We start from the raw sequence: 20423 nt of genomic DNA, 5'->3' as shown, positions 1-20423 counted from the left end.
GGTCTTGTAAAATTGCTAACATTTTTGCTTCATTTGCCGTCTTTTCATCATTGCACCACACCAATCCCTCACAATACCCCCCACTCCCACTGGTCTTGGATTCCCAAACGAGCTCCTATCACAATTAAGCTTAAAACTACCTTCATCGTCCTTTAGGTCTCACCTTTACTACATTCTACTACATTATGTTTATAATATTCACTTCCATATCTACCTTGAAGACTCTTAATCCCTTCCCTCTTTTATAACCGAAAACCATCTCCAAAGGGTATGCTGAATACGTTTCTGAATCATCTCTGTCACCATGAATACCCCTTCAAAAACTCTCATATTCCTTTCTAAACAAACCTCCCATAAGACAGCTGCCCTCCCAATCTGAAAAATCAATGATCGAACCTTAGGTAGTCCATCAAAGGACATATGTTCATTTATATTAACATGGCTTTGAGGATTAGTCTCCACTTTCATCACTCTCCTTACACAACAAAAACACATTAGCAAGGATTCTTCCCCTTTTCATGAGAATATATATTGTCAACGTCTTACTTTGAAACAAAACTCAAAGGAATACTTTGACTTTTTGAGGGACATGCCAAGACCAAATCTTTCATAAAGCACACCTATTCCATCATATCCTATTATGAAACAATAAGTTATAGGCAGATTTCACCAAGAAACATCCATCACTCTCAATTTCCCACACCATTTCATCGTCGTAACCTTGAAAGAGTTTCACCTTTTCCATTGCCTTGAAAGAGCTTCCCCTTTTCCAGCAAGTTAAGTAACTCAGCCAATTTTCTTATAAATTCATCATTAACTCTGTTATAAAGACAACTGAGGACTTGCAGTTCACTTTTACTTCTCAATTATTTTTGTTGTTTTTCTTTGGGTATGCTTTGTCTATGCCGTGTCCTACATCATTTTGTACTTCTTTACTTTTGATAAAATATATATGCTATACTTCTACTAGTAGAAAATATATTCTATACTTCCGCGTGGAAATAAATAATCAATGTTATTCGTAAAATTAGGAATCTTTTGTCTTAAAAATGTTATACATATAGAATTACTTTTGGAATAGTGGAGAATTCACTTAATGCTCAGTTTAGTTCTCAGAAAATGGGACTCCTAGAGAAATGTGTATCGGATTGGTATCTCTTGGAATTGACATTTTTTTGGAAGATTGGCACATGCTATTTGGATAACATTTGACAAAGACTTGGAAGATGTATCTTCACTGTTTGGATTGCCTAAAAATGTATTAAAAAAATGAGCATTCTCATTATTGTGATTGTTGTACTCAAGAATCATTTAAGTACTTTTAAGCGTTTGTCCACACGAGGTATAAATTGCGACATTTCAAAATTGCCGAGTTTATAGGATAATTATAGTATACTAATATAACTATAATATAATAGTATTAATTATTATTAATATTATACTTGCACTTTAGAAGCTATGCACACACAAGCACTAGAGGGCTTTGCTTTGAAGTGTCACAGCAATTAGAATTAGAGGGTTAATAATATTATTATAATATAATAATAATAATAATAATAATAATAAATATTATTATTATAATATAATATAATATCGTATCATAATTATAATAATTATCAACATCATCATCCAAACCTTATCCTAATTAATTGAGATTGGCTAATTATAATAAGTATATAATAATATATTATCTTTAATCGCTTTTAAAATAATATAGCATTGTAAAAATATTATAATAAAATATAAATATTTCAATACTATGATATAATATTAATATTAAGATACAATAACATTAATAACAGTAGTAGAAGTAGCGATATTAATAATATCCATAACATCAATAATAACATTCGGGCATTTGCGTTTAACTTTTGATTTCCACGACCCATTTGGGTTTAATTAATACATTTTCTAAAATTTCGTTTAAAATGAGGTGGGTTGAATTAATACATTTTCAAAAATTTGGTTTAAAATGAGGATATAGAACTCCCACACTGGAAATGTTAATTATGTCTTTAGAAGGAACCAAACACGTTAGTTTGGGTTGTTTCCTTGGAAATATCACTCCAAGAATTCTATTTCTAAGGAACCAAACAGGCCTAAAGGAAAGCAATACCTACAATTAAAACCACTTCACTCTTACTTTACAAATAAAGTAATGATAACATCGAAAAGTGAAAAGTTGCAAGTTTACTGGTAGAAAGTTTTCATTTTAATTGAATGTTGTAAATTTGATACTATATTAAAAGACGGAAATGTATGTTAGGAGACTATCTACCTTGGGTACAAGGTCACAATTGTTGTTGGTTGTTAGATATGAAATCAGGTGGATGGAAATCTGACAATGGTAGGCAGAAACTCGAAAATAAAATTTCTCAAATGTTGCGGCACATTTTAAGCTATTGGATTTCAAATTCAATAGCCGAGAGTAATTATAATCTCCTTGCATCTAAGTAAATAATCTCATTGTATACAACTCAAAAAACGAGTTACTTTTTTGTACTATCACAAATGACTCATCAAATCTACAACATCCAATTAAAATAGATAGTATATGACATTCGAATTTTTCTTGTAAAATTCTAATAACCTTATGTAAACCACATCCATATCTCATCATCATCCCATCCTTTCCCCAACTAATTAGGATCAGCAGACCACATCCATGTCTAAATAGGTTATTGAGATACTATTTTTACTGTGTAATCTCTAAATGGCCTGCATTTTTGAGCAATTAATACCTTAGTAATTCTTAATTTAAGAGTACTTTTAAGTAATTAACCAGAGCCGGAGTCCAAATTGTTAGCTCTCAAATCCAAGGTATCGAGAGCAAATGTCCAATTTGGTTCACTGAATATAAAAAATAAAAAAAGATAATACCAATGGCATTTAAGATTTTCGGAGTTTATCTAACTTAATAGGAATGTTGCTTACTTTTTAGGGCCTATATAGAAGACAACCTCAACATGGAGCTAGATCTTACTTTTTGCACAAAATTCAGGTTGTAACCCTTCTTTATTTGTATAACAAAACTAATGTAATCGATCTCGATACTGAAGTTGGAGCCCACAACCCAACATCAATGTCATCAAATTCGCTTGGCTTCAGCGAAGGGGTCGAAGTCGTCGGATATTTGGCCTAAAACGAAGCGAAGGGAAGCTCAGGGGCATCTGCTTCGGGCCGCTTTTGCCCGGTCCAATTTGACCTCTTCAGTTGAAGCACAAGATTGTCTTTTTCTAATTATATTTTTTATTTTATATTTTTTATTTTACAAAAATTTATTATGAAAATACAAGAATTTATTATATTTATATCAAAATTTTGCAAAAAAAACTCTGAAGTCTTCCTCCAAATCAGCCAAAACACCGAATTGCCCTGCTTTTCGATTAAACCAACACACCAGGTCTTAAGAGTATTGTCTGATGATCTCCATTTATGTGAGTCAATGGAGCACAATAATGTTCTCTCCCTTCTTGCACAATAATACATAGGTCAACGTTTGGGAAATTCGAAGTTTATTAGAAGAAATGTAAACAGTTTCTAAAATTCATTTGCAAGCTTATCCTTGAACAAAGTCAACACACTGTAATGCATTGGTTAAGTTCGAAGTTGAATGCTTTAAATTTTTCAGATCTGGCTTTCTTCTTGGAGCACAATGTCTCATATTTGGATGCTTCATGTATGAACCGTCTTGTGAGGGGTGATGCCCCTTTCAATTTACCAAAAAGAAAAAGAACAGAAAGCCCTAGTGTACTGCAGTCCATGAAGCGTGCGAGAAACATGTCATTATGGCATGATGGGTTCAATCTATGGACGATATTCAAAAATCGAAATCATTGTGTCATGATGGTTACCTCAGCACGCAAGTGAAGCAAACCATTCAAGAAGTGGGGGCTGTCATCAGCGATGAATGAGGTCCATGGAGTGTTGAAGAGGTTGGCCACCCCATACCCACATGTGTTCCCTTTGTCAAATGTATACTTCATCATCGGAGTGGTTTTAAATTTCTTATTTGGCTTTGATCTAGATGCAAACATGTACTGGGTGACAACACTGTCCGACACATCTTCCATCCCAAGGTAAAGACCAAAGGAATGGGAGGAGCTTCCCTCACTTTTTATGCATCGAACACGGAGGTAGAAGGCATTGCCATTAAGGTAGAACAACTGCGATTTCATGTATCCTGTAGGAAAGAGGGCAGCACACTCCTCTCGTTGAAGATCCAAGAATGCCAGGCACTTGGCATGGTTTCCCACCAACTGTATCACCTTTAGTGGAGGGCGCTTGTATGTACAGTCAGTCCCACAATGCTTGAGTTCAGCCTCCTCTGCCTTGACAATAAAGGCCCTTGCCACTAATTTCAATGCGAGGCTAGGGTCTATGTCTTCACATTTGAAAACCACCTTGAGCTTGTGGGTCGACATGTGAGAAAAGCGTATGGCTGGGAAAATATGTGAACCCAACATCTCACGCCGCTCCTCGAGATTGGGGTAATTAGCATGTGCCCACTCGAGCGCAAAATCAAATACAGCATCCTCCAATCCCACATGCAGCTCGTCGCTTGAGAGCACTGCCTCGATGCCAGACAGAGGCAAAGCCATCAGCTCGTCATGAAACCTGCATCAAAGGACATTACCTTTCAATACACAAATGAACAAGCATTAACATTTCATAAATTTGGAACTCGATCAATGGATAAATCAAGTTAAAGACAATCCTCACCATCCATGAAATTTCATCTTATAATCAAGGGTAGACAATTAGATGATCAACTTTCATATACACAGGTTCATATTTTACACATATTATCTATCTCTATTTCAAGATAAATGACAATTCATCTTATAACCTCCAGATTGTTTTGAGAAATGTTGACTATCTGCAGATTGCTTCGAATCTTTCCTAATTTTTTATTTTTTAGTGTTTCTAAGCAAATGTTAAAACGGATCGAGTCCCTTCTAATTGTAATAGAGAAATTATGTCCTTTCACTAAAACCCTTATCTTCAGCAGCAAATTAGAGTTTTAATCTTCCACTCTCCAACAATTCAAAAATGTCCTTCAAAAGAGTACAAAATGATTAACCTTAACATAATTATTTTTCCTATAGACTGAACACCGTTCATAAACTCAAGGATGGAACACTATAGACTCCGATCCAGAGTCCAATGGCACAAGCACATCCTCCTTTTCATCAGTCAGGCAGTTCATATTATATTTATCATTTAAAATTGGGTCAGCGTAGTTAGAAATAGATCCCCTCTGTAGAGGACCCATTCATCAAATACATCCTGATACGGCAAGCACATTGCTTCCTCATCAAAAGATGCAAGGGGAAGGAAGCAAGGATTGTAGAAAGCCTATTCTACTGGATCTGGCAGACCCCTTAGACACGACTATCATGAACCTAAGCTGCCAGGTTTAATGACTAAGCAGTTCAAAGATATATTGAAATTACAGATCTGCTCCAGGAGGACCTGACAGACCTATGCCTTATATTATCTCCCCAAAAATGAAGATAGCCACTAATCCTTCCTTCAAGCCTTTTCCTGTAAGAGTTCCTTCTAACTACTTGCCTATTACTTTCATTCATCTAGTGTCACTTGTGGGTTACCTCAGCCAATAGGAATATGCGGGTTGTTAGTTTCAAAATCGTAGTTCAATCATTTAACTCCTGCAAACTACAAAAAAGTTAAAAGAATTAATCGAAGAAATTGGAATTGTGGAAGTGAAGTGATTAATCAGTGGCTAGCTGTAGATTCCTCACGACTATGCTAAAATCAATTGGAAGTCATTAATTGATATATAAATTCCACGAATATAATATCTTGGGCCCAATCAATTAATCACCATGACAATTAAGCGTTGTGTAGAAATTCATAATCAATATGGGGTGAAAAGCTCAATTGAGATACATCGAGATGTACAATGGGTACGATTAGCAATAAGAATAAACAGTGTAACTAATTGAATTTTTTAAATCAATCACTTTTACATTTTTTACTTTTTATGTTTTGTTTATTCCTGATGACTTCTCCAAAAGTTTGTGACACTATGAAACAAGTAAAATGTTTCAGCAAAGAATTCCAAGAAACGCGGTTTATCAATGTGTTGTACAGCATCCCCAATCCCAAAGAATGGATGTTCATGTATATTCAGTGGTAAGAAAATAAACAGTGCAACTAGTGCAACAACTAATTAAACATACAGGCATTTCAAGAAAGAGCTTACACAAATAAATCTTGGTATGTTTTGGCAAGATACTGCTTTGCCGCAACAACAAGAGGTCGTATTCCATCTATCATTATATAAGGCTGCTCAAGATATTGTAAGGCACAATCTTGAGTCATGGGAAGACTACCCAGCAAAGCGCAACAGTGACACACACAGGAAGCAACCCCGAATTTGTCAGCAACCACCAACAAATCCCGCAACAACGCTGGAGTAGCACTTGTTGATAGCATCCCACAGTACATAAACTTCAATAGCTCCATGAAAGCATCCTCCTCTGTTCCAAACATACGATAGTTCAAGTTCAGTGTGATTTTTCATATTGTATCTTAAGGTTTTCAATAGGAACAATAAATATGAAAGCACCCTGACAGTTGTGCAATCGTGCAACCAATACAAGGGTAGTCAGTTGCTATTATAGAGAATTCCAGGGTATTCAGAAAAATGTTTATAGAAAATAAAAGTATATTTTAGTCATTTTCCATATGTTCCTAAGATAGAGATTCTATTTTCAGCAAGTTTTTTAGGGTTTTAAGGTATTGTTTGAATTTGCATAAAATTTTGGACATCAAAAGGCTTGTGAGGAATCCGCTCTAATCTTTGTAACATTCGGTTTAATCCATTCAGAATCGTTCTTGCCAATTCCTATATAAAATTGTTGCTTTTGTTGTGCATGCTACGTGCCTTTTCATTTACATTAAATTGTTAGGAATACTCGGACTTTATAAATTACGCCATAGATTCAAGCAAATCACCCATATATATTATTTTTGTGATATTTTTATTAGGTGCACCTTGATGAAAAGAACACATGCCTAAAATTTCAAGTGATTTGGATTTGTAGAAAAAAAATTAAAATTCAAACACGAAATGAGGTTGTGGCCATCTCGTGACCGTCAGATCGGCCCAGATTGTTGGGCGTATTCTTATAGGTACACCCGGCGGCTTACCGTAGCATCTTCCATATATATATATAATTGATTGTTTGTTTAAAACCTTGGCAGTCGACCCCTTGGCTAGTCAACTTGAAATGTTTATCGTTCCTAATTTCCTTTCGGAAAGAGTAAGTAAATAAATGCATGAACTTGCTTTATTTTATAAACTGCAAAATTCCAATACTACCCCAGACATCTCTTCAACAATATGCCAAACAGATGTTGAGTATAGTTGACAACAGTTAATCTGAAACTACCACAACATAAACAGAAAACAAAATCTGAGACAACAACATCTAGGTCAGAATACAAACATATTGCATGCTTACATGAAAGCGATGCCTTTCCCATTTCGCATGGGAAAGGTTTGTATTTTTTTAAAACTTACCTGAAGCACTGATCCGTAGCTTGACATCTCTCTGATCTGATTCATGCATGCCATTTGAGAAAAGCTTCAAAAAACAAGTGTCAAATTGTTGATCTCATTAATAGCTAAAAGTCATAATAATAAGCAGCTCAAAGCATAAACCGGTCTTACCTTGTGAAAGAAAGGGCTTTTCAGAGCCAATATTGCGGAATTGATGTGTAACTTCTTAACCCTCAGAACAGTTGAACAATCTTTGCTCCAAGTTGAAACATCATCATCTGCTACCTCATCATCATCATCGGCTACCTCACCTCCTATAATGTAACATAGAATGTTGACAACAAATAATATAGAAAATAATAACAGGATGAAAGATTGATTCACAACAAGAAAATAAACCTACAAAGAAAGAAGAAAGAAAAGTAAAAATTTGGGACAAGTGGCCTGTAATCTCCATGGGGATCATCAGAACACGCTCAAAGTTAACCCCTTGTTTGGCTGCACCATGAAAACAAATTTGCATTTTTTTCAAAATACATCTACGGGAATTTCACAAACTGCACTTATTTCAATTTGTGGTTTGCGGGAGTTTTGGCTGCCCTTGAACACGCATGACCAAATCTGAAACCACAGAATGATTTAAGCAATAATTTTTCTTGATAATGGATCCAAAAGTCATCAAAAAAGAAAATTCATCTTCCAAATGAGTGCAAACAACAAATGAGTAAGAGAGAGATCAAAACAAAAGACACTTCTTCCCAATTAATCCAAACAATTCAGAGAAGGGGGAACTGAGGGATAAAAATGAAAGTCCGATCTTCCCAGCCAATGCAAACAAACCAATATATCTATATATATGTATATATATATATATATATATATATATCGAGAAGCGATAATTGTATAAAGTACTGTATATACAAATTGCAGTATTAAATATACTGTATATAAAATTGGAATGAGCCTTTCCAATAAAAAGAAATGGCAAGCCCTCAATCAATGCAACAAACCATCTTCCCATCCAATGCAACCAAACCAGAGAGAGAGAGAGAGAGAGAGAGAGAGAGAGAGAGAGAGGGAGGGAGGGAGTGAGAGAGAGATAGAGAGAGAGGGAGGGAGGGAGAGAGAGAAAGAGAGAGAGACAGAGAGAGAGAGAGAGCGATCGAAACGGAAACCCCATCTTCCCATGAAAGAGAAGGATTAGATGATGAAAGATTTCATCCCATAAAAAGGATGAATGGAGCAAGCTGAAATGTCGAAGAAATAAAAGTAAAAAAAAAACATTTGATGTCAACATGCTGACAAATAATGAAGTGATTGAGACACTTACGACATAAGCAATGCAGTAAATAACCACCAAAAGCAACAATTGAGAAGCGATTGTCGAAGAAAGGGCCCAACCCTGAAAGACAAATATTGAAATTACTCGTTATGCTCATAGACCGATGAAATCGAACACGTCCAAAACCAATGCCTTGACTGTGTGGTTTCTTATCAAGGTCACAACAAATGATCAAAAATGATCAGAAAACTTTATCAGCAACTCCTTCACGAAACATCTCATGGAAGGAGCATTGTAATGAAACCCGAATGACTGATTACTAAAAAACTGACAAAGTCCCTGAAACCAATTACACTGCAAGCAATCACCAAGAGAAAACCAGAAAGAAAATGCAAGAAGAGAACAAGACAACCATAGAATTGAAAGACTCAAAGAATAAAAGACACCCAAAGAAAATACGTCTCAATAAAGGAATTCAAGTAGACGAACAAAAGCAACACTAGAAGAAGGCTATCTTACAAAACTTTAAGATGCTTCAGGTGAATATTCCAATCCAACCAGAAAATACAACCTACAACATAAGAAACCCCTCAAACACACGCACGTGCACACACACACAGACACCCACCCACCCAGAGAGAGAGAGAGAGAGACCCTCAAACCCTGATGATTTACAAGTTCTCTACTTTGGTGGTGAGTTGCTTTCTTGGGGCATTTCTACATGTTTTGCAAGTGGCTTCCCCGATTCTTGCCATTGTTGCACAGAAATTGTCAACTATTTGAAATTTCAAAGTTTTAGAGAGAAACTGTCTCAAAAAGTTTAGAGAGATAAACTATCTCAAAAAATTTAGAGAGAGAAATTATCTCAAAATTTCAAGTTTGATGCGTTCGCACTCGGTGTGCATGTTTCCAATTGTGTTTGCCAAACATGGGAAAAAGTATGCTAATCTTTTCTTTGCATATATATATACTTTTCATGTAAATATTTTCCTGTCGAACTTTCACCCTAATAGCAAACCATGTTATACAAAAAGATGATCCAAACATGAGATTTGCATAACCTGGGTATCATTCAAAGCCATCCAAACAAGTCATGCTAGAGTAACCAGGTTTTAACATAACCAAGGTTTGAAATAATAAGGTTTTGATTGAAAACCTGGAATTACTTAACTCATGGAGCCAAACGCTCCAAGTCTGATCCTTTTGGCACATAGAAACCTTTGGTTATGAGAGAACAAAACAAAAGGTGTGGTATCATCAGCATACATAGAGAGCATTTCATCCAATTAATATTAACACAACCAAGGGAAAAGGGAGGAACACAAATCAAAATACAAAGTAGAAGTAGCATACTCAGATATATCTTTCCAGTGGACTCTGCATGCACAATAAAAATATGTGCATTCACATAAATCACTGCACCATTATTTAATTCCACAAATTGCAATTAGCAGTTACTTTTTTCTTTTTTTTTTGACAAGGTTACATAGGAAAGGAACTTGAGAGGTTGAGCTATGAAAACCTAGCCTCTACCGTCTTGACACAAGCCTGTTCCTAATTAGCAGTTACTTGATGAATGACTATTGTATGCAATAGAACAATTGTTATAGGAGGACCACATTAGAGTGAAAAGAATATCCAACAAACAACTTGTGCTAGAAGAAGATGTCATCTAGTATTGGCCTTTAGCAAATGCTAGTGTTGAAACAACCTCAAGCAAATGCAAGCGTTGAAGCAAAGACCACTTCCTTAATAATCAGAGTTGGGGATTCTAGCCCTGAAAGTCTGACATCATGCAACTTCAGTTTATCAAGTTTGTGCCAATACCTGATTGTCTAAGCCAGCAAAGTTGACATATACTTACCCCACTCTCCTGGTAAAATTTCACAAAGCTGTCCCAAAGAAAACATTTTTTAAGGGTATTTTAGTAATTAAGAATTGTGAAATGCCTAGCTCTTATCCACCCTGCAATCGTTAGCTGTTTTCTTAACGAACTCAAGAAATGAACAAAAACTATAAAAATAATGTAACTACCAAACTTGAATTGGACATTCTCTCCTTTGTCAATGGTAAGCCTTCTCAATGGCCTCCCTCCATACATAGTTGAAGGAGCTCTAGAACTCGCTAATAGTTTCAAAAAATTTCACGGAAGGCATGTGATATGCCATGGGTAATTAATCTTTTTGGTAACACCAAGGATTATGTCCTCAAAAACCCCCTCTATTTCCCCAATGCTGAAGTGAACATCAAGGACCAAACAGTAGAGGTTTTGCTTCATCCTGTCTTGAATCACAACTGGGTAGCGAACCTGAAGAGGTCATTGATGTTTTTCTTTCATAATCATTCACAATCCAACCAATCTTTGCCAATCCCAGGTTTTGAATTTAGCTCCCATCAATATTTAGTCTAACAAATCCGTCCTATGTGGTGGTCCAAGTAGCATGTCTTAAAGGTCGAGGTAACTATGCGTGATGTCACCATTGTTTATCAAAGTATATCTTTCCTCACACACTCTCAATAATGATATAAAGGTTGATCTTATCTTATCAATCAGCCATTGAACCAAATCATTGCTAACTATTTCCATCCATGTCCTTTTAGGTCTTCCCCTTGCTCTTTTAGAGCCTTCCACTTGAACTAAATTTCCCCTCTTAACAGGTGTTGTACTAGGTCTACGTTGTTCATAGCCAGTCCCCCTTAGTCTACTCTCCCTAACCTTATCGCCTATTGGAGATATGTTATATTATATATTATATATATTTCAACATAACAAAATAGTTTTTTATATGCTATAATTGATATATTATCTATTATATATTGGTGATCCATCTATCGGGTTGGGTTAGGTCCAAGTCTAGGTAAAAATAAATAGTTTTTATTTTTTATAAAATACAAAAAAATTAAAACTAAAATATAAATAATAAAATTATTTATTTTTTACATAGACTTGGACCTAACCCTACCGAATAGATCGGGTCTCCAATCAAGTCTTGGAACTATGCCGGGTCCAAGTTGGATTAGGGTCCAACTAGGACCCAGCCGAGTCGAGGTCCAACTAGGACCCGACCAATTTACACCCTTAAGAAGATTCCTGCAATTGGCTACTGGTATAAGGCATTGGATAGCATCAAAATTGAGATACAATCCAAACTTAAGAACAAGAGGTCTTCCCATCAACCTTATTTTTACATTTTTCACAATGGGTGGTAATCTTTGCTTCGTAGCCCAGTACATGTAGCAGATAGGTATCTCCCTCTAAGCAATCAAAGGTGAAAACAGTATTGTTTCATACACTTTTAAGGCTTGTGTCTAATAAACGTGCCCAAGATAGAATCAATAAAAAATATGAAGAATACGAATGGTTAGTGATGAATTTGGTTTGCCATGGTGCCATGGCAATATGCCACAGCTCTTTATCAAGACCAAGTAAATTTCATTTCTTTCAGACATCTTAGGTTGCATATTCCCCATCGCACTATACAACAGCCTGTTTTCTTTAAGGTATATCTCCAAATAATCAAAGGTGAACACATGATTGACTCATCTACTTGCAAGGCTCATGCCTCATGAACTTGTCGAAGACAAAACAAATAAAAAATATGAAGAGTACAGTATGGCAGTGGTGACTTTGGTTAGACCATGGCAATATACAGCTGCTCCTTATTAAGACCAGATAAATTTTCATTTCTATATTTCCTTCAAATAATTTATTTTAATGTCTTTTTCAACTCTTTAATATTAGAATGTAGCTTAAGTGCTTCAAAATTGTCATGAGCTCTTATTTCTTTCTTGTAAACAGGGGATCTTGATTGTTGATTTAATTTGTATTTGAAAACTTCTTCATGGTTGCATGGTGATACCAATTTGGCAACCACTTTTGTGAGTTACAAGACTTTGCGATTAAAATATTGAGCCAAAGTATTAGTGCTACCAGCTGTTGATGACAATAGTAGTCACGTATCTAAGTTTGTATTATATAATATAGGAAATTAAAAAGAAAAAGGGGGTCGACCACGCATGGAGGGAAAACTTATCTCATTTTTAATTTTTATTCAATTTCAAATGATGAATATTATAGTTTTAGTTGTAAGGTTTATTTCTAGGGTTTTTTTTTTTAGGGATTCTAGGGCTTTTATATTTTTTATTTACTTTATGAGTACTATTCACAAGTATTGTTCACGGGTACTGTTCACATGAGTAAAACTGTTATTACAAATTTTAAGTTTAAGTGAGGATATATGGGTCAATGTATTATTTGTTTACACACTTTTTGTACTTTGAACATTAAATAGTATTATAAAGAGGTGCGTGAGGGCATAAGAGAAGGAAGTCACATGATTTTCTAGAACCGAGAAAAAAAGAAAAGCTTAAGCTTTTGCAACTCTTGCTTCAATGTGGAGAAGAAACCCTAGGTTTCTTCGAATTGTGCTTTTGTTTGGCTTTGTTTCCTGCTGATTTTACTATTTTCTCAATTTTTTCTACCTCAATTTGGTATTAGAGCTCAGAGTTTCTTCAACAACAAGGGTAAGGAACTACAACCAAATCAAGTGTTCGCTGATTTTGGCCCAAGTTTTGCCAAATCAGTGTAGATCTTGTCGATTTCAGCAAGTTTTTGTTGATCACCTGCCTAGCGTTTGTGATTTCGACGAACCCATGGTGGCAAGAAGGGACCGCGGGAGGAGGCTTTTATAGACCTGCTTTGTGATCCTAGAGATGACAGAATTTGAAAGGCAAGTTCAACTGTCGATGCAGAAGTTCGCAAACTTCAATAATGGGCAAGACGGTGATCTTTCGGCCCATAAGGATATCGATTACAAACCTTTTCGATTACAAACCATAGTAATAAAAGACCTAGATACGGGGAACATCACTCTAGGGTTTTAAATTTGTAGGATAAGATTCTTGATTTTAACACAGATTGCATTCAAAATCCTCAAGTTTTAAATTTGGATTCACCAACAATCTTCAATACATACCTCAATGAACAACAAGATCATTTAGGGGATCTGATCTATGATGGTTCATGATGATGAAGAGATTTTGTAAGAGGGTGAAGAATATGGGGAGAAGGCAGCAGGAGGACTAATCCAAATCATGGCCTTTAAAGATCTCATTAATATCGATGAGGTAGGGCATTCAAGAAATATAGGGTATTGGAATCTGAGTAGCACAAAAAGTAATTAAATAGATGCCGAGAAAACCTTGAAAAACCAAAAAATTGGGTTTGAAGTTTCCTACAAGATTTTCAATGGAAGTTCAAGGACAGCCGTGTTTGATAAATTGCATTAATTTATCAAGATACCTATCAGGATCTATTTCTTGAGGAATTCTTTTAAACACAAATAATATTTGAGCCAACAAAGAAGAAGAAGGTTGAAGAATATGGTTGTGATGCTAAATTCATCTTAATACACTTCAAAACTCGATGAAGAGTTTTCTAAGGGAGCATGATAGAGGATAAGACCATTCTTATTTTTTAATTTTTATTTAATTTTAAAAGATGTATATTACAATTTTAGTTTTAAGGCTTATTTCTATTTTATTTTTATTTTATTTATTTTTATATTTTTTTTCTTTTTTTTTTTTTTTTTTTTAGGGATTCTAGGGTTTCTATATTTTTTATTTACTTCATGAGTACTATTTACAAATATTGTTTACGATTACTGTTCACGGGTACTCTTTACATGGGTAAAACTGACATTATGAATTTTAAGTTTTAGGATATAGGTCCATGTATTTATTTATTTGGACACTTTTTGTACTCGAAACATTAAATAATATTGCAAAGAGGTGCTTGGGGGCCTAGGAGAAGGCAGTCCCTGTGATTTTCTAGAATTGAGAAACAAAGAAAATCTCAGGTTTTTGAAACCCTAGCTTGGTTGTGTAGAAGAAACCCTAGGTTTCAATGAATTGTATTTGTGTTTGGCTCTGTTTATTAGTAATTTTACTATTTCTCAAATTTTCTTGCATAAAATACAGAACTCATTTGCCGAGCATATATCAATAACATGCATGAGTGGGTTAAAGAGGTTCTCAGCATCCTTGAGGGAGAAGGCTCACAATTGGCAAAAGTTGACGGAGAAGACTTGCAATGGGCAGGCAGAAGTTGACCAACCACGAGTATAGGAGGAGGGGGCAAATGCTGCTCAATTTTGATGAGCATGAAGCAGAGTTGTTGGTGGTGTTGGTTGTGCTAAAGCTTCTCAAGCTCCGATGAGCATGAAGCAGAGTTGTTGGTGGTGTTGGTTGTGCTAAAGCTTCTCAAGATCCAACATGATATGATGACCACGATTAGAACCATGATATTATGCTTAAAATTTTTTATTTTTTTGGCCCTTCGACTATGGAAATATGAATTAGACAATACGTTATGGGCAAAATGCAATTGGAACTTAGATTTGGTATTTTGGCTTTAATTTCTTTAGATACTACATATGTAAGAGATTTTGTAACCTATTTGAATGCGAAACTGTGTATTTATGGTTCTTGTCCTTATCATTTGCAAAGTTTCATATGGCAATTGGTGAATGTAAGATGGTTCAGTGGGAAAGACAAACCCTACCCGTTTTTTCAAGTGGATTAGAAGTTAGCTTTTTGAAGGTGTTAGTGGGGTGGTGTTAGTGGTGGGAAGTGGATGTTTACAAATTTGCATTTTCATGATTATGATTAATGAGGATTGTGAATGTTAATAGCTTGATCACAAATATCCAACATTGTAAGTAATAAAACTTGATTTTAGATGTGTATGAAAAAATGCTACATTTTTGGCTTTCCAGTTTTTTCTTACCCAAATCAGACGAAGTGCCAAAGGCAAGCCCCTTCATGGCAAAGCCAAAGAAGCCTTCCAAAGCGACACCCGCATAGAGTACAGAGAAAATCACTGATTATTATGCATTTAAACCCGGTCTCTCCTAATTCTTCTACTAGCAACCTAGCAAATACTAGAGCCAGCGATCAGAACACGGAAAGCACCAACATGTAAAGCATAAACAGTAAACAAAATTTCGCAAGAAAGCAACAGCAGACAATGAGAAAGATACAAGGCAAGTTCAGACGATAAGATTGATAAAAGACAAGTTCAAGAATCATAACCATGAAAAATATTATCAGATAACAAAAAGAAAGAGAGAAATAATGTAAACAGACCGAAGGAGCAGTAAAGGAGAAAGAATGACACCTTTGGTACAGGGCTCAGCCATGAGTTCTAACTTCAAAATCCTATCGGAGAAATTCACATTGTCGAATGCAAATTTAAAACCAGGAGATTCAATATTAGATCCAGCACCAGAATTCGCGGACTCCGCCATTGCTCACTGCCCTGCAACAAAGGAAAAAAAACGAGAAGAAGGAGACACTTTATTGTTCACAATCCTTGCCGTGGCATTTCAATAGCGTTTATGAGTCGATCGGTACAATGTTCGCTGTCGTAATTAGAGAAATGTACAAGGGGTTTTTAGCAGAGAGAAAACCATAAGCTTCTTCAAGCGTTCAGCAGTCGCGAGCAGATGAACCATCTGACTGTAGAAATAGTAGACTTCGCCAGGAAGAAATAAAGATGACTGAAAAGGGCGTGAGGAATCGGCTTATGACCATGACAGGCTACCGGTTTTCGCATAATCCAACCGGAACGCTTAACCGGATGTGGGCCTCGAAGCTATTTAATCGAACATCTCCTCTATGATCCAAAAAGTGTTAAAAAATAAAAAAAATATAAAAAATATATGTTGTAATATAAAAATCATATAAAATATGTGATTAAAACAAAACACGTTCAAATAAAATTAAAAATTAGTGAAAAAAATGGATTTTAATGAATCGATTTGTGCTTGGGGATATTTTTAAAAAATTTTAAAAAGATGAAAAAAATAAAAGTATCATTGACCCAAAAAAAATTTATTTTTTATAGAATATTAAAGTCGTGTTTAAAAAAATCGACTTGACCAACTCTTTTTTATAAAAGAAAATGAAGAAAAACTTGAGTTATATATAATATAGGCCCTTTTTTTTGTCAACTAAGAGTAAATGGTGTATTAGTTAGCGGGTTTAATAATAAAGGACTTGTTTCAATTGTTGTGGGCTCAACGACAAAATGAATTCGAATTCTTAAAACAAAAAACGAATAAATGAATTCAAATTCTTCAAAGAAAAAACAATGGTGTATTGGTTAGTGGGTTTAATAATAAATGACTTGTTTCGATTCCCGTGGGCTCAACGACAAAATGAATTCGAATTCTTAAAACAAAAAACGCAGAAAAAGGACTTGTTTCGATTCCGTGGGTTCAACGACAAAATGAATTCGACTTCTTAAAACAAAAAACGCAAAAATGAATTTCAATGACGAAATGAATTCGAATTCTTAAAACAAACAACATAAATGAATTCGAATTCTTAAAAACAAAAAACCGTAGAAATGAATTCGAATTCTTAAAAGAAAAAATAATGGGTTTAATAATAAATGGCTTGTTTCGATTCCCGTGGGCTCAACGACGAAATGAATTCGAATTCTTAAAACAAAAAACGTAGAAATGAATTTCAACGACGAAATGAATTCGAATTCTTAAAACAAAAAAAGCAGAAATGAATTCGAAAATGAACTCGAATTCTTAAAACAAAAAATGCATAAACGAATTTCAACGACGAAATGAATTCGAATTCTTAAAACAAAAAACACATAAATGAATTCAAATTCTTAAAACAAAAAACACATAAATGAATTCGAATTCTTAAACGAATTGTAAACATGTTGGGATATGAACCATGATTCGCGTGCAACTTAATCATAAAAGCTAGCCAATAAAACATTCTAATCTATCTAATATAAATTTGAAGTAGTACTGTATGTAAAGTTTAAAATATCGATTGATCACCAAAACCACCCAAAACCGAAGGTTACCAATTAGATCTGCCCGTTTTGCAAACATAAACAATTATAGAGAAGTAGAGAGAGAGAAGAATCGAGGAAAATATATACAAAAAATTGGAGAGAGAGCGTGTGAAGTGGGATGTATAAGCACAACTAAGGTTACAAAGATTGGTGACCTAAGATGGTCCCTGCGCATACCCGTGTCTGACCAGTGGATGGGGGAGTTGAATTGGCGGAATCGGTATGTGTCTTAAAAAAAATTAAAAAATCATTATCAATTTCTAAACATATTGTTATTTTAGTTTCTAAAAGAAATTAGAAGTAGTGCATTAGTTACCTTTATTACTTTATAATTAGTTACTTTTATTACTTTGTAAAAGGTGAATACTGAGACAATGTTTTTTAGTGTGTATAATTATTTATTGGAAAACATTATATAAAGTGTCAACTTTATACAGTACGAATAAGGTGCAATTAAAAAACCCACTAGAAAAGGTTGTTCTCATGCTGAAAAAATGCTCAAATTGATCATCTCACTTCGAGATTTATACACATAAAAAAAGGGGGGGATTTCTAGCCTTAAAAATAGTTCATCTTCTAATATATTATCTAGACCATCCATTTTCAATATTGTCAAGTATTTAAAGATATGCTTGATTATCACTATTTCTAGAACTTTAAATTTTATAATTTGGAGAAACCAGTGGTTTAAAAAACGGATTGGTGCCCCGAATCGTGCACCCTAAAAACCCATCTGGATCGGTGAATCGGCGATTCAGATTGGGAATTGGCCGAATCGCTCGGATTTCGCATTAAAAAATCCAAAATAATTATTAAAATTCATTATAAATATTGTTTTTTAGGAATCCAATATGAAATGGGGGATCATTATGAACTTTCATTTTTTTTGCATCAATATGTGAATATTTAGATGTTCTTTCCGTGCATGAATTACTATTGATCATCTTTCTCTACTACCCATTGTTCCATTGTGTCTGTCACAAATATTGTATCCAAGTCTATCGCCTCGTAGTTCTCAAGCTTCATTCTTATTTGTTGTTCTCAGAGGTTTAAGTAGTAATGATCGTAAACTAGCTTATGAAGCCTCTCTGAAGCTAGTCGATTCTTCCTAATTATGTGCAATCATTGGAACATAATCTAGTTTTGCTCACACGTTGTAGCAGAACATGTCTGGGAGAGCACCTTGATAGCTATCCTCTTTAATTGAGGTGCATCACTACCATAAATCTCCCACCATTTTGCTGGATTAAAATGCAAAAAAGTATTGTAAAAGTAAAAACAATTCATAAGATTACATATATGAAAAAATAAGGGGATTTCTAGTCTTAAAAATAGTTCATTTTCTAACATATTATCTAGGCCGTCCATTTTCAAAATTGTCAAGTTTTTATAGATATGCTTGATTATCACTATTTCTGGAACTTTAAATTTTATAATTTGGAGAAACCTGTGGTTTAAAAAAAGGATCGGAGCCCCGAATCAGGCACCCCAAAAATCCATCCAGATACGTGATTTAGATCGGGAATTGGCCAAATCAGTCGGATTCAGCCTTAAAAAAATCCAAAAAAAATATTAAAATCCATGATAAATGTTGTATTTTAGGAATCCAATATGAAATGGGAGTACCCCATTAAGAACTTTCATTTTTCTGAATCGATATGTGAATATTGTGATGTTCTTTCCCTGTATGAATTATTGTTAACCATTAAATTTACATCACACAAAAGGAAAAACATAAAATTATCATAGATGAAGTATATCATCATACATGGACTACAAGAAAGCATACAATTCGTAAAATATGACCTAATAAAAAAATGAATGACAATGTCATTCTTCATCTTGATCATGCTGGTGTCGTTGAGTAAATTCACGTGACAATTCATTGACTCGATCTAGGAACGAATCATCCAAATTAGAGGGCACCTGACTATACCCAAATCGCTGAGTGTTAGTATTTTGTTGCGTTTCTAATCCAAAATTTTCAAATCTTGTCCATCATTCATGCTCACTTACGCTGTCATGTTCGTCCCTACCCTATTGCTATTGGAACCCAGTATGCGAATAATTTTTTTGGGATAGGGAGGCCTCAAAATCACCATCTCTCTCATTTTTCCTTATATCCCATTCCCACTCTCCCTCATTAGGTGCAACACGACCGAAATCTCCAACAAATAGTGGATATGTTGGCAAGCTGCTTCTTCTTTCATTCTACTCATCACCTTCTTCACGATCTTTCTCACCGATACCCTCAAGAAACGCTCTCTTGTACAACACTGATTCATCTTCTTCCACTACCCATTGTTCTATTATGTCTATGACAAATATTGTGTTCAAGTCTATCGATCCATAGTCTTCAAGCTTCGTTCTTATTTATCACTCTCAGAGGTTTTAGTTGTAATGAACGTAGATTAGCTTTTGAAGTTTCTCCGAAGCTAGTCGATTCCTCTTAGTAGTGTACAACCATTAGAACATACTCTAGTTTCGTTCACACCCCATAGCAAAACATATCTGGGAGAGCACCTTGATTGTTATCTTCCTTAGGTGAGGTGAATCACTGCCATAAATCTCTCACCATTCAGCTGGATTAAAATATAAAAAGCATTGTAAGGGAAAAAACAATTCATAAGAATAAATATATGAAAAAAATAAGGGATTTCTAGTCTTACAAACAGTTCATCTTCAACCATAGTATCTAGGTCGTCCATTTTCGATATTGTCAAGTG

The 20423-nt window shown here is 34.8% G+C and overlaps 1 protein-coding gene across 6 annotated transcripts; it reads right to left on the bottom strand.

The window, feature by feature from the left end:
• Positions 1-203: 203 nt before the first annotated feature.
• LOC18425778 (BTB/POZ domain-containing protein POB1) lies at positions 204-16481 on the bottom strand. Of its 6 annotated transcripts, none has more exons than XM_088852915.1 (8): positions 16283-16333; positions 15991-16131; positions 8862-9152; positions 7703-7845; positions 7553-7616; positions 6230-6506; positions 3855-4617; positions 204-375 (listed from the first exon to the last, which is right to left on the bottom strand). In XM_088852915.1, exons 3-8 carry the CDS (start codon positions 8968-8970, stop codon positions 226-228), a joined length of 1506 nt encoding a protein of 501 aa, XP_088709041.1. In that variant the 5' UTR covers positions 8971-9152; positions 15991-16131; positions 16283-16333; the 3' UTR covers positions 204-225. The 6 variants fall into 6 exon arrangements, with proteins under 6 accessions (XP_088709041.1, XP_088709038.1, XP_088709029.1 ...); XM_088852903.1 differs by having other exon boundaries at positions 206-375; positions 8862-8933; positions 16283-16481; XM_088852922.1 differs by lacking the exon at positions 204-375 and adding an exon at positions 3499-3753 and having other exon boundaries at positions 8862-8933; positions 16283-16481.
• Between the last annotated feature and the right edge of the window lie 3942 nt (positions 16482-20423).

The sequence above is a fragment of the Amborella trichopoda genome, chromosome 1 (assembly GCF_054954075.1).
Source record: "Amborella trichopoda isolate Santa Cruz 75 chromosome 1, AtrichopodaSantaCruz75HAP2 v2.0, whole genome shotgun sequence".
NCBI lineage: Eukaryota > Viridiplantae > Streptophyta > Magnoliopsida > Amborellales > Amborellaceae > Amborella > Amborella trichopoda.
The sequence above is the reverse complement of the archived record's forward strand: the minus strand, read 5'-3'. Positions and strand labels throughout refer to the sequence as shown.

Excerpts from the sequence above, each read along its gene's own strand:
- LOC18425778 (XM_088852903.1), bottom strand. The coding sequence starts at position 16,120 with ATGGCGGAGTCCGCGAATTCTGGTGCTGGATCTAATATTGAATCTCCT. Across the intron at positions 7,846-8,861 it reads TTTACTGCATTGCTTATGTC|GAGGTGAGGTAGCCGATGAT; the intron begins GTAAGTGTCTCA and ends GTTACATTATAG. Across the intron at positions 376-3,854 it reads TGCTTCACTTGCGTGCTGAG|ATTGGGAGGGCAGCTGTCTT; the intron begins GTAACCATCATG and ends TTGATTTTTCAG.